Source organism: Perognathus longimembris, chromosome 17, assembly GCF_023159225.1.
Source record: "Perognathus longimembris pacificus isolate PPM17 chromosome 17, ASM2315922v1, whole genome shotgun sequence".
Classification (NCBI taxonomy): Eukaryota; Metazoa; Chordata; class Mammalia; order Rodentia; family Heteromyidae; genus Perognathus; species Perognathus longimembris.
This window is the reverse complement of record NC_063177.1, coordinates 418,258-429,785: the sequence shown is the minus strand read 5'-3', so window position 1 is coordinate 429,785 and position 11,528 is coordinate 418,258. Positions and strand designations below refer to the sequence as shown.

Sequence of the window (11,528 nt, the reverse complement as noted above, 5' to 3'; positions counted from 1 at the left end):
CTCTCTTATCTAATGGAAACTATTTTGTTTCCTCTATCCCTTTCTTTTTTTTTTTTTTTTTTGGCCAGTCCTGGGGTTTGGACTCTGGGCCTGAGCACTGTCCCTGGCTTCTTTTTGCTCAAGGCTAGCACTCTGCCACTTGAGCCACAGCGCCACTTCTGGCCATTTTCTGTATATGTGGTGCTGGGGAATTGAACCCAGGGCCTCATGGCAGGCACTCTTGCCACTAGGCCATATCCCCAGCCCCTCCTCTATCCCTTTCTTAAGGCTTTCTTTACTGACTTCCCTCTTTCCTGGCACCTCTTTGCTGCTAGAGTTAAAACTGTTTACATTATAACTACATCTAGGTAATTTACTGTGACTCCACCCACAGGCTGTGGGGCTGCTGCTCTTAAGCTAGCACCCAGAAAGGAACAGGTTATCTGTGAAGTCTACCCCCAGGAGGGCTGCAGGTGTTTTCACCTGTTTAAATTTCCTTTTAGTTACCTAGGTAACTTGCACACCTGGAGGCAGTTCCTTCTCTCCTTTTTCTGAGGTCACACCCTAATTTATCTAGACACATTTTTTTAATACACTTGGACACACCTCCCACCCCAGGCATTGCCTGGGAGTCTAGCCTGTCTTGCCTGCTGTACAATTTTAGCCAGTAATCTCCAATAAGCTTGGGGAAGTGGGAAGGTTACCTCAGACAGAATGTCCCTCTAAATTCTTCCAGCAGGAATCAGCTGTGTGTGATGGAGTCCCATCTGTTTTTACCAAGATAGGGCTGCACAGGGTGAAGATGTAGATTCTTTTAGATGGCTGTCAGGCAGGGGGTGTGGCAGCAGCCGGCAGCAGTGTTTCCCAGCCGCTCCAACAGAATGTCACACCTCCTGCTGGGCTGCCTGCAATTCTGCATAGACTGTATGAGTAATCAGATATTTTTAATAAGGCTAGACATTTTTTTTTAGGCCAACATAGAAGATTTGGCCTGCAATCATCTCTCACAAGTACAGTTTTTACACTGTTTATCATACACCTACTCTATCCTGCCTCATCTCCTAGACTGACTCTGATCCCTTGATCTCAAAGGGGAGCTGATGGGCGAAGATCATCCATTTTCTGTAATTTCTTTTTAAAAAATTTTTATTGTCAAACTGATATACAGAGCGGTTACAGTTTCAAATGTTAGGCATTGGATACATTTCTTGTACTGTTTGTTACCTCCTCCCTCATTCCCCTCTCCCCTCTCCCCCTTTCCCTTTCCCCCAGTATATTTACCCTAAACAGTTTTGCAAGTATTGCTCTTGTAATTGTTTGTCCTTTTTACCTTGTGTCTCTTGATTTTGGTATTCCCTTTCAGTTTCCTAGTTGTAATATCTGTATATACAGTTTCCAATGAACTCAGATAAGATACAGGGATAGTGCAGGTACAACCACAGGAAGGGGATACAAGAGGATCATCAATAATAGAAGCTACTGTTTCATATTGCTTCAAGCTGACTCATGGGCATTGCTTCCCTAGTTAGGATCCTATTACCTTAAACTACTTTACCAAGGGGCAGCAGGATCAGAAGTCCTTTAGGAGCTTTACTCCATACTGGAAATTATTAATCATGTAACTTTTAACACTTACACAAACCCTCTTTTGGGCTACAGCACTGTAGCCTCTTACCATTCTAATTTGTTTTTTTTTTTAATTTTTATTATCAAACTGATGTACAGAAAGGTTACAGTTTCATATGTTAGGCATTGGATACATTTCTTGTACTGTTTGTTACCTCGTATCATTCTAATTTGTATAAGCATTTTTCTTTTGACTGGCTGAGGAAACCTAACAATGCCTAAATTACCTTTGTAGGCCTAGATGTCAATAAAGACAATTTTAGGTCCACAAGCTTTCTTTCCTGAACAAATATGCCAGCTCAAAATTCTCACTGCCAGTTAGAGCTTTGAGCAGATGCAGGGGTTTGGGATTTTAAACTATCCCCCCATGTGACGATCTTATCATTATTACTCACTATTACAGATGGCTGGCAAGTGCCAGTCCAGTAGACAGACATTGGCATTAGAAAGGCATGCTTACAAACTATTCTTCTAGGACCTCCCGGCTCTGATTAACTTTTGAAGGGCCAAGCACACATGACTCTAGGATCTGACACCACCTCTGCCATTTAAGCAGTGGCTTACTGCATCCAGATGCTTCATCCTTTTTGTCCCAGGAGTGACCTTCCCATTCTGAGGTAAACGCACCTTTGGCATTTTGCTTGGTCTGTCGCTGGACTTGAGCTCGAGGCCTGAGTGCGGGCCCTCAGCTCTCCAGCTCAAGGCTAACACTCTGCCACTTTTAAGCTCTAACATAACTCATAACTCTGTTCCCAGCACTCTGCTGGCTGATTAGAGATGAGACTCTCACAGCGACCTTTCTCTGCCCGGGCTGGCTTCGAACCACAGGTCATGAGTCTGTAAGGCCACTTTGTACTCCAGTTAAAGCAACAAGGTGATCCACACAGAAATAGTTTCTAAGCATGATCTTACCTGGACCTTATTAAGGACCAAAATTACATTTGACAATCTGACAAACTTGTAGGAATCGTCTGTCCTCCGTGAACCTGTCTGCATTTTTTACAGAAAACTTGCAAAGTAAACTGGAGTAGCAATTAAATAATCATTTGATAGCCCTAACTTTCCTTTATCCAACTTAAAACAAACATTTAGGACAAGTTTTATTTCCAAATCTCATATCTAGAAATCCATTCTTTTTTTTTTAAATTAGAGACTTTAACATTTACTCTTTAGTGCTCTGGCTGCTCAAATTCTTTATCTAGAAATGCATTTTAAAGCCTTTAAAAGTAGAGGCTTTTACACATTTGCCTCAGCCTTATTTGCATCCAAAAAACTCTGAAACCCAGGGGGCATTTAGCCTCTTGGCTGCCTGTTTTAAAAGAGTCATTCTTTTTTTTTTTTTCAGTCCCAACTACTGCACGAAGACCTTTGAACTCAAAAGACAATTTTTCTTAATGCAGGAATTACAAAATTAGAAATCCCCATTAGTTTAATATATACTTTAAAATACTTACCTGATTATATGTAACTTAAGATAGTCTCACTATTATATCACAGTATACACATAAAATTCAGTACTTAACTCATTAAACTGATACCCAAAACAATTGTAACAAATGTACATTTATCAGTGTGCACCAGAATTACCAACAGGAGAATCCGGACTTAGCATCTTTGCTTTTCCAATACATCCAAATTGCCATATACAAGTAAATGTTTTAATCCTCCTTTAAGGTTTTCTGATATTAATAATTTATTCTAAGGGGCAGTTTTAGGAATACCAGTCAAATCATTTATTTTTACCACAAGGTTTCCAATGTTCACCTGAAAACAAAGAGACAAAAGAAAGCCCTCTATTGGCTCTATCCTGACTCCTTAGGGCTTGATGAATTCACACCAGTTGTCCTCTTCCACCATAAATGGCCGCCCCCTGGCTGTCCCACCACGTGGAGTGACTACACAAGAAGTTTTTATTAACAGTGACAAACAAACCGCTATATCCAAATTTCTGATATTTAACAGTGAAGGAAAATAAATTTCAAGTTCCCAATGCCCTTTGCTAAATTGGGTAACTTGATGACAGTGCAAACATCTATTTTTTAAAAATTTATTTACTTATTAAACAAAATTTTTTTGACAAGGTGTTGTGCAAAAGGGGTACAGTTACATAGTAGGGCAGTATGTACATTTCTTGTGTTATCTTATGCCGTGTTTTTCTTTCCCTTCCCTAGGTCAGGTAGACATATATACAATACACAATGTACCAAGAACATATACAGTAGCCACATGGCATACGCCAAAGAAAATTCGCCTAGGTCTTTAAATGTAATGTCTACAATTGACAGTATGTCGACAATAGTCTTATATGAACGTACATACATAGCTTTTGAGCTATTGTGATCCATTGAGAGGTCAATTTTTGACCTTTATATGTTGAGTAGTTGTTTGGTTTTAGTTACATAATGTAGGGTCGCTGACCCAAACCTGTGGGAAATACCATTTGACAAACAGTTTTTGGTTTCACAGACCTGGTCTCTACTGTCTCCCTGTCACCCATCTTAATAGTCATATATCAGGGAGATCATGCCCCTTTGTTTTCTGTGTTCTAGGCTTTTCTCGCTCAACATTATTTGTTCAAGTTCTGACCATTTCCCTGTGAATAACAATATTTCACCATTCCTAATCATTATGTAGTATTCCATTGTGTATTGGTACCATATTTTTTTGGATCCATTCATCTGTGGAGGGGCATCTGGGTTGTTTCCATATTTTGGCTATTGTGAATTGTGCAGTGATAAACATGGAAGTACAAATGTCTTTTTGATATCTTGGGACCTGCTGTTCAGGATAGATGCCTAGGAGTGGTATGGCTGGGTCATAGGGTAGGTCTATATTGAGCTTTTTGAGAAACCTCCATACTGTTCTCCAAAGTGGTTGTACTAATTTGCACTCCCACCAACAATGGAGAAGGGTTCCTCTTTCCCCACACCCCCTCCAGCATTTGTTTGCCTGTCATTGTTGCCTGAGTTCAGAGTATAGGCCATTCTAACTGGAGTGAGGTGGTATTTTATTTGCATTCTATTTGCATTTCCTTTACTACCAGGGATGTTGAGCATTTCCTCATATGTTTCTTTGCCATTATTATCTCATCTCTTGTGAAGTCTCTCTTTAGCTCCTTTGCCCATTTCTTTTTTGGTTTACTGGGCTTGGAGGAGCTTAGTTTTTTGAGTTCTCGGTAGATGACAGATATTAGGCCTTTGTCTGTTGCTGTGATGGTAAAGATACTTTCCCATATGGTTGGCTGTCTTTCTATTTTGGTGGCTATGTCCTTAGCTGTGCAGAAACTTTTTATGCAAACATCTTAATTCATTAAGATACCCACTTTTTTTTTTTAGTGCAAATTAAAGAATCCTTACAAATTCTTTTTTTTAAACTCTAGTTCCTGATTTTTTTTTGTTTTTAACAATGCACTAATTTTTAAAAACATTTGGTAATGCCCGAACTTGATGGCTTCCTGAAGATTAAGCTTAAGCTCACCCATTTTTGCATCACTCAATCTCAGTCTTAAACACATTCATACACATTCATACACGTGTGTGCACACACACATACATACATAGTCATACACAAATATTTGTTTAAAAACTTAAAAGCACGCAAAATAAATACCGCTGTACACTTTTTCAGGGGCAAGAGGTATTTTTGCCAATCTTACTCTTGCAAAGACCAAAATTTAAGATAAAACCTTTAATAAATGATTTTAGCATTTTTTTCTAGTCTCATTTACAAGGGCTTGCTAGTTTTAACAAGATATTTGAGGACACCAAATACTTTTCTTGCTGGAGATAGCTGGAAGGGGGGTGCTCTGAGTGTGTCTCATTATGCTTATTTTCTCAGTAATACAAACTGACAGCATTTATCTTCTTTGCTTAACAACCAAAATCAGTTTTTACAGTATCCACTCAATCCTTTTCCACTTTCTGCTTCCAACCCTAACTCCTCACCTTTCTCTTCACTTCCCCCTCACATTCAAGCAAACATTCAATAATCCTTTTTATCACTCTAGAGAATGTTTACCAGGTCAGATTGGTTTAGAATATGCAACACACAGTACTTGTGCTAAAATAAAAGCAATACAATAAAATAAACAACAAACACCTAGGTCTTTCACTGCCAGGCTCCCCTGGTGGCTGGCAACCTGCTTGAGTTTTGAGGGGATCAGTTCCCCTTCAGTCAGAGATGGGCAGAACAACAGAACAACAGAAACAGACACAGATATTACAGAAAATACGCTGCGTGGTGTGGATTGCTAAACAGAAACCAAAAGCAGTTGCAGACAGAAAATCTGTCAATCATAAATTACAGGTGCCTTCAGTAAGGGGTAATCAACTCAGAAAGAGAAGGGACTGGGGATGTCTCCCACAGAACCTGTTGGTAGCCCTATGGTGTGTCCACAAGGACCCTCTGCCGACCAGAACACAAAACCAGAACCTGCAGGCAACCAGAGTACAGAAATTTATGGATTGGCAATGCCTTAACTTACCGGCGGGATTTTCACCGCCTCTTGATCAGGTATCTGAGTGGGCTTGGTGGGGCATCCCAGACGAGCCCCCAGTGATTTGCTCAAGTTCAGGACTCCCGGAAAGACCACCAGAGACCAAGATTGATGTACGCAGCAAGGAGGTGTTTATTGCGAGCTACCTCAGTCCTCTGCATACACAGCAGCAACTGGTGACGTGAGAGGCCCCGAGTCAAAGTCTAGCAGTCTTTTTATATCATGAAACAAACAACTCTTAAGCAATTTGGGGGAACTTCCATACAAGCAGGCATATGATTGATTAACGGTTACTTCATATACTAAGCAAGCAAAGAAGAATTGGCTAATTTTATCTAAAGTTAACATTGTTAGCTGAGGGCTAAACCACAATCTTTCCTCATGTCCCTTGTCTGTCTCAACCACTGTCCACAGCTAGCACAAACACCCTCTGTTTTGGAACATTCAGCAGTTTTTCTAAAAAAAAAATGTTTATGCAGGCTTTCTGTGTGACTTCCCGGTGTAGGGTAGAGCAAGTTTAAGGTTAGGTTTAAAGATGGATTCACTTGGGTCTTTTGTGTTTCTTCACTGTACCCCACCCCCCCCCCCCCCCCCCCGCCAACTCTAGTGCTTAAGCCAATGGACCATAGTGTTGACAGATGACTGCCACAGCCCTTTCTCTCCATGTCACATAGGTTATGCTCATGAGAAACCAAATGGGAAAGAATGGACAATGTGGAAATTAGCTTAAATAAAATTTTAATCACTAAGAGGGCAAAGAGCGAGCTGTGTGGATGGACTAACCTATTTGTGGAGCGAAGGGTAGAGATCATATTTACAAATGCTTTGGATTTTTAAAAATTTCATTGTCAAGGTGATATAATAGAGAGGTTACAGTTACATATGTAAGGTAATGAGTACATTTCTTGTTGAACATTGTTACTTCCTCCCTTGTTTCTCTCCCACTTTTCTTCCTTCCAAATCGTCCCCACCCCCAGTTGTAAAGTTTATTTATAACATATTGTGTTGTGACTACTGCTGCTGCATTGGTTTGTCCTTTGTCCTTTGACTCAGCATTTTGTTGTTCTACTTCCCTTTCCTAATTCAGATAAACAAATGCTTTAGAGAAAATTTTTCCCCCATTAGTAGCAGCATCCAATGTTCTCCAGGGACTTTGTAGTCCTGTCTCATTCAATCAGTGTGTCTAGACACATACCCCAAGCTAGCCCTGTTCTGGGAATTTGCTAGGAAAATAAAATGTCTCAGGCTTTTTACCACCCCCTCCCCCAATTATCACTCTTTTTCTTCGTGTGTGTGTGTGTGTGTGTGTGCTGGTACTAGGTCTTGAACTCTGGGCATTTCATTCTTCCTTGGCTTTTTTACTCAGGGCTGGAGCTCTACAATTTCAGCCATACCTCTACTTCTGGTATTTTGGTCATTAGTGGAAATAAGAGTCTCATGGATTTTCCTGCCTGGTCTGGCTTCCAATCGTGGTCCTTGGACCTCAGCCTCCTGAGTAGCTAGTATGACAGACATGAGCCACTGGCACCTGACTGGGTCCAGTTCTCTAGCTGTTGACTGGTTACTAAACCAAGACATGAACATTTGCAGAAAGCGGAAAACTAGAAGGATATTTATTTTAGTGATTGAACTCTGGATAACCTAGACACTAAAAAAATAAATTAAAAAAAAATCACTCCTTACTTCATTATGCACTTGCCTTTTTGTGCTCATCCTATAAACCAGAGGCGTGGATAGTATAAAATCTGAGAGGGCACTAAAAGTTTACAGAGTGAAGAGAAAGAAGACAATCATTTAAAAACAAAAATGAGTGTTAAAACTAATGCACAAAATACTAAAATTTTAGGTCAGAGTAGGGTCAGAACCTGGGGCTTCCTTCACTTGCTATTAACTCATCTCAGCCCTGAGGCCAATAAAACTTTATTTTTATAAGTGGTCCATGGGCTGTAGTTTATGGATTTGAATTTCAAATATTTCATTTCAGAATGACTAACTTTAGTCAGTGAGCTTTTCAGAAATGATTGATTCATTGTCCTGGTCCTGCTGCAATGGACCCTGAAAAAGAGAATTGCCAGGTAAAAGACAGAATGCTTAACTGAAATTCAAACTCCAGGTATATCCTTATTCAAAAAGACTCCCTATTTTTCTGAAATTCATATGTAATCGAGGACCATGTATTTATATTTGCTAAATCTGGCAACCCTACTTAAGAATGGTAACATAATTCCAAGGTAAGAGTTCCACAGCCTCATACCCCCTCCCCCATACATATATGCTTGACACACTACAAAAGCAACACTGCTATCCTGAGTGCAGTGTTTCCCTGGGCTGTTACTCCCTCCACCTTCTTGCAGACTCCTCTGTAGTATCAGTCACAGAGCTTGTTCCCATGCACAGTTCAGAATTTCCTATGGACATGGCTGATGGGGATGCCTAGGTCTCTTGGGGCCACCCTCAGCATGTCCAGCTTCAACCTACTGCTTTTCTGTGCCCATCAAAGATTATAGGGAGCAGAATTATTATCATTGAGGATTGGGGATATGAGGGTTGTATATGCTTTCCAGAGCGGGAGACTTAGCCCTCAAAGGGTTAATAGAAAAGTGAGCATGTAGGGTTATTACCAGTAAGAGAGACGTAGAGAAAATCAGGTTAGTAGAAACCAAGCTCAGAAAGGTAAGTAGATCCAGAAAGAGGAAGAAGGAAACAGTAAGTGTCGGTGTCTGGCTATACCTAAGAGACAGGCCTCTTCTCCCACCCTGGGGCTGCTTGGCTACTAGTCCTTCCTACCCCCTTCCGGGTTCTACCGGAAGAGATGCCAAACCAGCCCCACCTCTCCTCTGTGAGCGTGTGTGCCACCATGGCGCCGGCTGAACCAAGAGGTTGTGCCTCTGCGGGAAGTTCCGTGACATCACCATGATGGACAGTTCATTAGCCAATTGTTAATACCCAGTTAGTCCCTCCTCTTTCTGCCGCCATTACTGTTATATAAACCCCTCCCTTGAATAAAACCTTTGGAAGCCCGTAGATCAACGGATGGCTCCCCCAAAATCTCTGTGTCCAGTGTCTGCTTGGATGTGGGGGGTTTCGGCAGCTCTATCCCAGCTCAGCTTAGCCTGACTGGGACACGCTCTGCCCTCCTGCCAGTGGGAGTAGTGCACAGAGCTGAGTGTCCCCAACAATTTAAGGCTTGGTGTCTCCCAGGGGAGACGTGGAAATTTAGCCCAACAAGTAAGGAGAAGGAGGAGAAGATCCCTGGAAGCTGGAGCCAACTTTCTAAGAAAGATGGCATTATTACAGTTCAAACTTCTGCTGACCATATAGAAAGAACTGAGATGGAGAAAGTGAGGGGAGACTTACCAGAGGAGGGGGGAAGGGGCAGGAAAGTGGGTCTTCTGGGTGACATGGGGATCATACTCTGTCTAGGAAGGGCAGATAGGTCACAGATCTTCCTTAATCCTGCTGGGTGCCACACCAGGGGACTGGTGGCTCTTTGATTCCCTGCCCAGTGTTCTCCAAGGGAGGGCTTGGCATCAGACTTCCTTGCTTGATAACATTTTCAATCCCTGGCCATCAACCCAGAGGCAGGGTCTTAGAATCCCAGAACTGACCTTACGATTGGGCAGTTTTTAAGCTTCTTAAGGGATTCTTACCTTAAACTGAACCTGTGTACCATGATGGGAGAAGGAGGAGATATGGATGGACTGTACTTAATAACAGGCCTTTTTTCCTGATGGGACTCCATCCACTTGAATTTTGGGCCCCAGATGACTAACTGGTGATTATCTGGGAAAGGTATCAATGGGGGTAGGGGTGGAGGGCGGATAGCCAGGGCAGGTCGAAGCTGTGGGCATCACACCTAGCCTCACTTTTCCAGAGCTAGAAGAGTTCTGGTGACGGATTTCATGTAGAAATGGGCCTGGTGAATGGAAGGAGCCCATCCTCCCTTAGCAACAACACATTGTTGTTTCTCAGGCATTCCCTGGCTGCAGAGCCAGTGATGGGTCGCCTGCTCTAGATCTCACTCTCTTCCAGAATCTCTTCCATCGTGTTGGCCAGGGTGAAGTCCCCCTCGCTGCTTTCAGAAAGGCTGCTGCCACGGGGCCAGGCTGCATGGCCCCTGTGAGAACCGGAGCGCAGCTCCCCCAGGCCCTGTGCAGCCAGACAGGAGCTATCTGGTGAGGACTGCAGCTTCCTGAGGGTTTCCATGCCATCTTCCTCTGACAGCTTTTTGGGATATTTCCCTAGAAACTGGAAGTTCTTCCCCAGGATCCAGACTCTGCAGCCTGAGTGGCGGGCTAACCAGAAGCGGCCCCAGGACTTCTTCAGCTCAGCCTTCACCTGCCAAGTGAGACAACGACAGGGTTAACATCTTTATAGATGTGTCTATACCATGAGCATTTAATGAGAAGCTACTCCATGCTGCCCTACGTGATGGGATCAAAGAATGAGATATATTTGGCCTTCCAGGGAGAGAGAATGGTTAAATTTCCCAACAAGCCAGTTTCATTGGCACAATAATGACATTTTTTTGCTGTCTTAACCCTCACATAGTAAGGTCACCTAAAGGTAACCTGATGTTAATACATCAGTTTTCTATCTATCTATTTTCTTGTCATTTTTTTAAGGAAAGTAACAATGTTTTTAGTCATTTATTTCTATTTTTTAGGTCTCTTTCTATAAAATCAAACCCTTTGGAACAAAAATCTCTTAAGCCCATTGGAACAAAATGTCTGATTCTAGAATTGTAAATGAAACCAATATATTTAAGCTTGTTATTGCATTTTTATTTGTGGTGCTGGAAATTGACCTCAGGACTTTGTACTTGCTAGGCAGGTGCTCTACCATTTGAGCCATACCCTCAGCCATTTTTAATTGAAGTAAGGTCTTACTTTTTGTCAGAACTTGGCTGTGATGGGCTACAATCTTCCCACTTGTACTTTCCTACATTTCTGAGAACCCCAGAAAATGCCTCTACACCTAGCCATTTGTTTTGACAGAGTCTTTATGCTTGGGGCTGGCCTTGAATAATGATCCCATGATCTCTACTTCTTAAGTAGCTAGGAATATAGGCTTAAGTCATCGTGTCTGGCATAACTTTTGTCTTTGATAGGAAATTAAAAACTTGAGATAGAGCATTCAGGAAAGGATTGCATGGTGGCGTTTGAGCTAAAAATCTGCCTTTGGGATGGGGAGCCAGTGTGCAAAGGCAGAAGCAGCAGTGAACAAAATGAAGGGATCTTTGTTGACAAGAAGCTTACATGTCCATGAGAGGAGGTAATAATAAACATTAAAACCTACAGTGGCCGGGCACTGGCGGCTCACTCCTGTAATGCTAGCTACTCAGTAGGCTGAGATCTGAGGATCAAGGTTCAAAGCCAGCCCAGTCTGGAAAGTCTGTGAGACTCTTATCTCCAATTAACCACCAGAA

General features: G+C 42.0%; 1 protein-coding gene across 1 annotated transcript in view; it reads right to left on the bottom strand.

The window, feature by feature from the left end:
• Window positions 1–10,111: 10,111 nt before the first annotated feature.
• Glp2r (glucagon like peptide 2 receptor) overlaps window positions 10,112–11,528 on the bottom strand; it is a 51,965-nt gene continuing 50,548 nt past the window's right edge. The window contains exon 13 of the mRNA XM_048365976.1: window positions 10,112–10,438. Coding sequence (XP_048221933.1) covers window positions 10,112–10,438 — 327 coding nt within the window. The remainder of the gene's footprint in view (window positions 10,439–11,528) is intronic.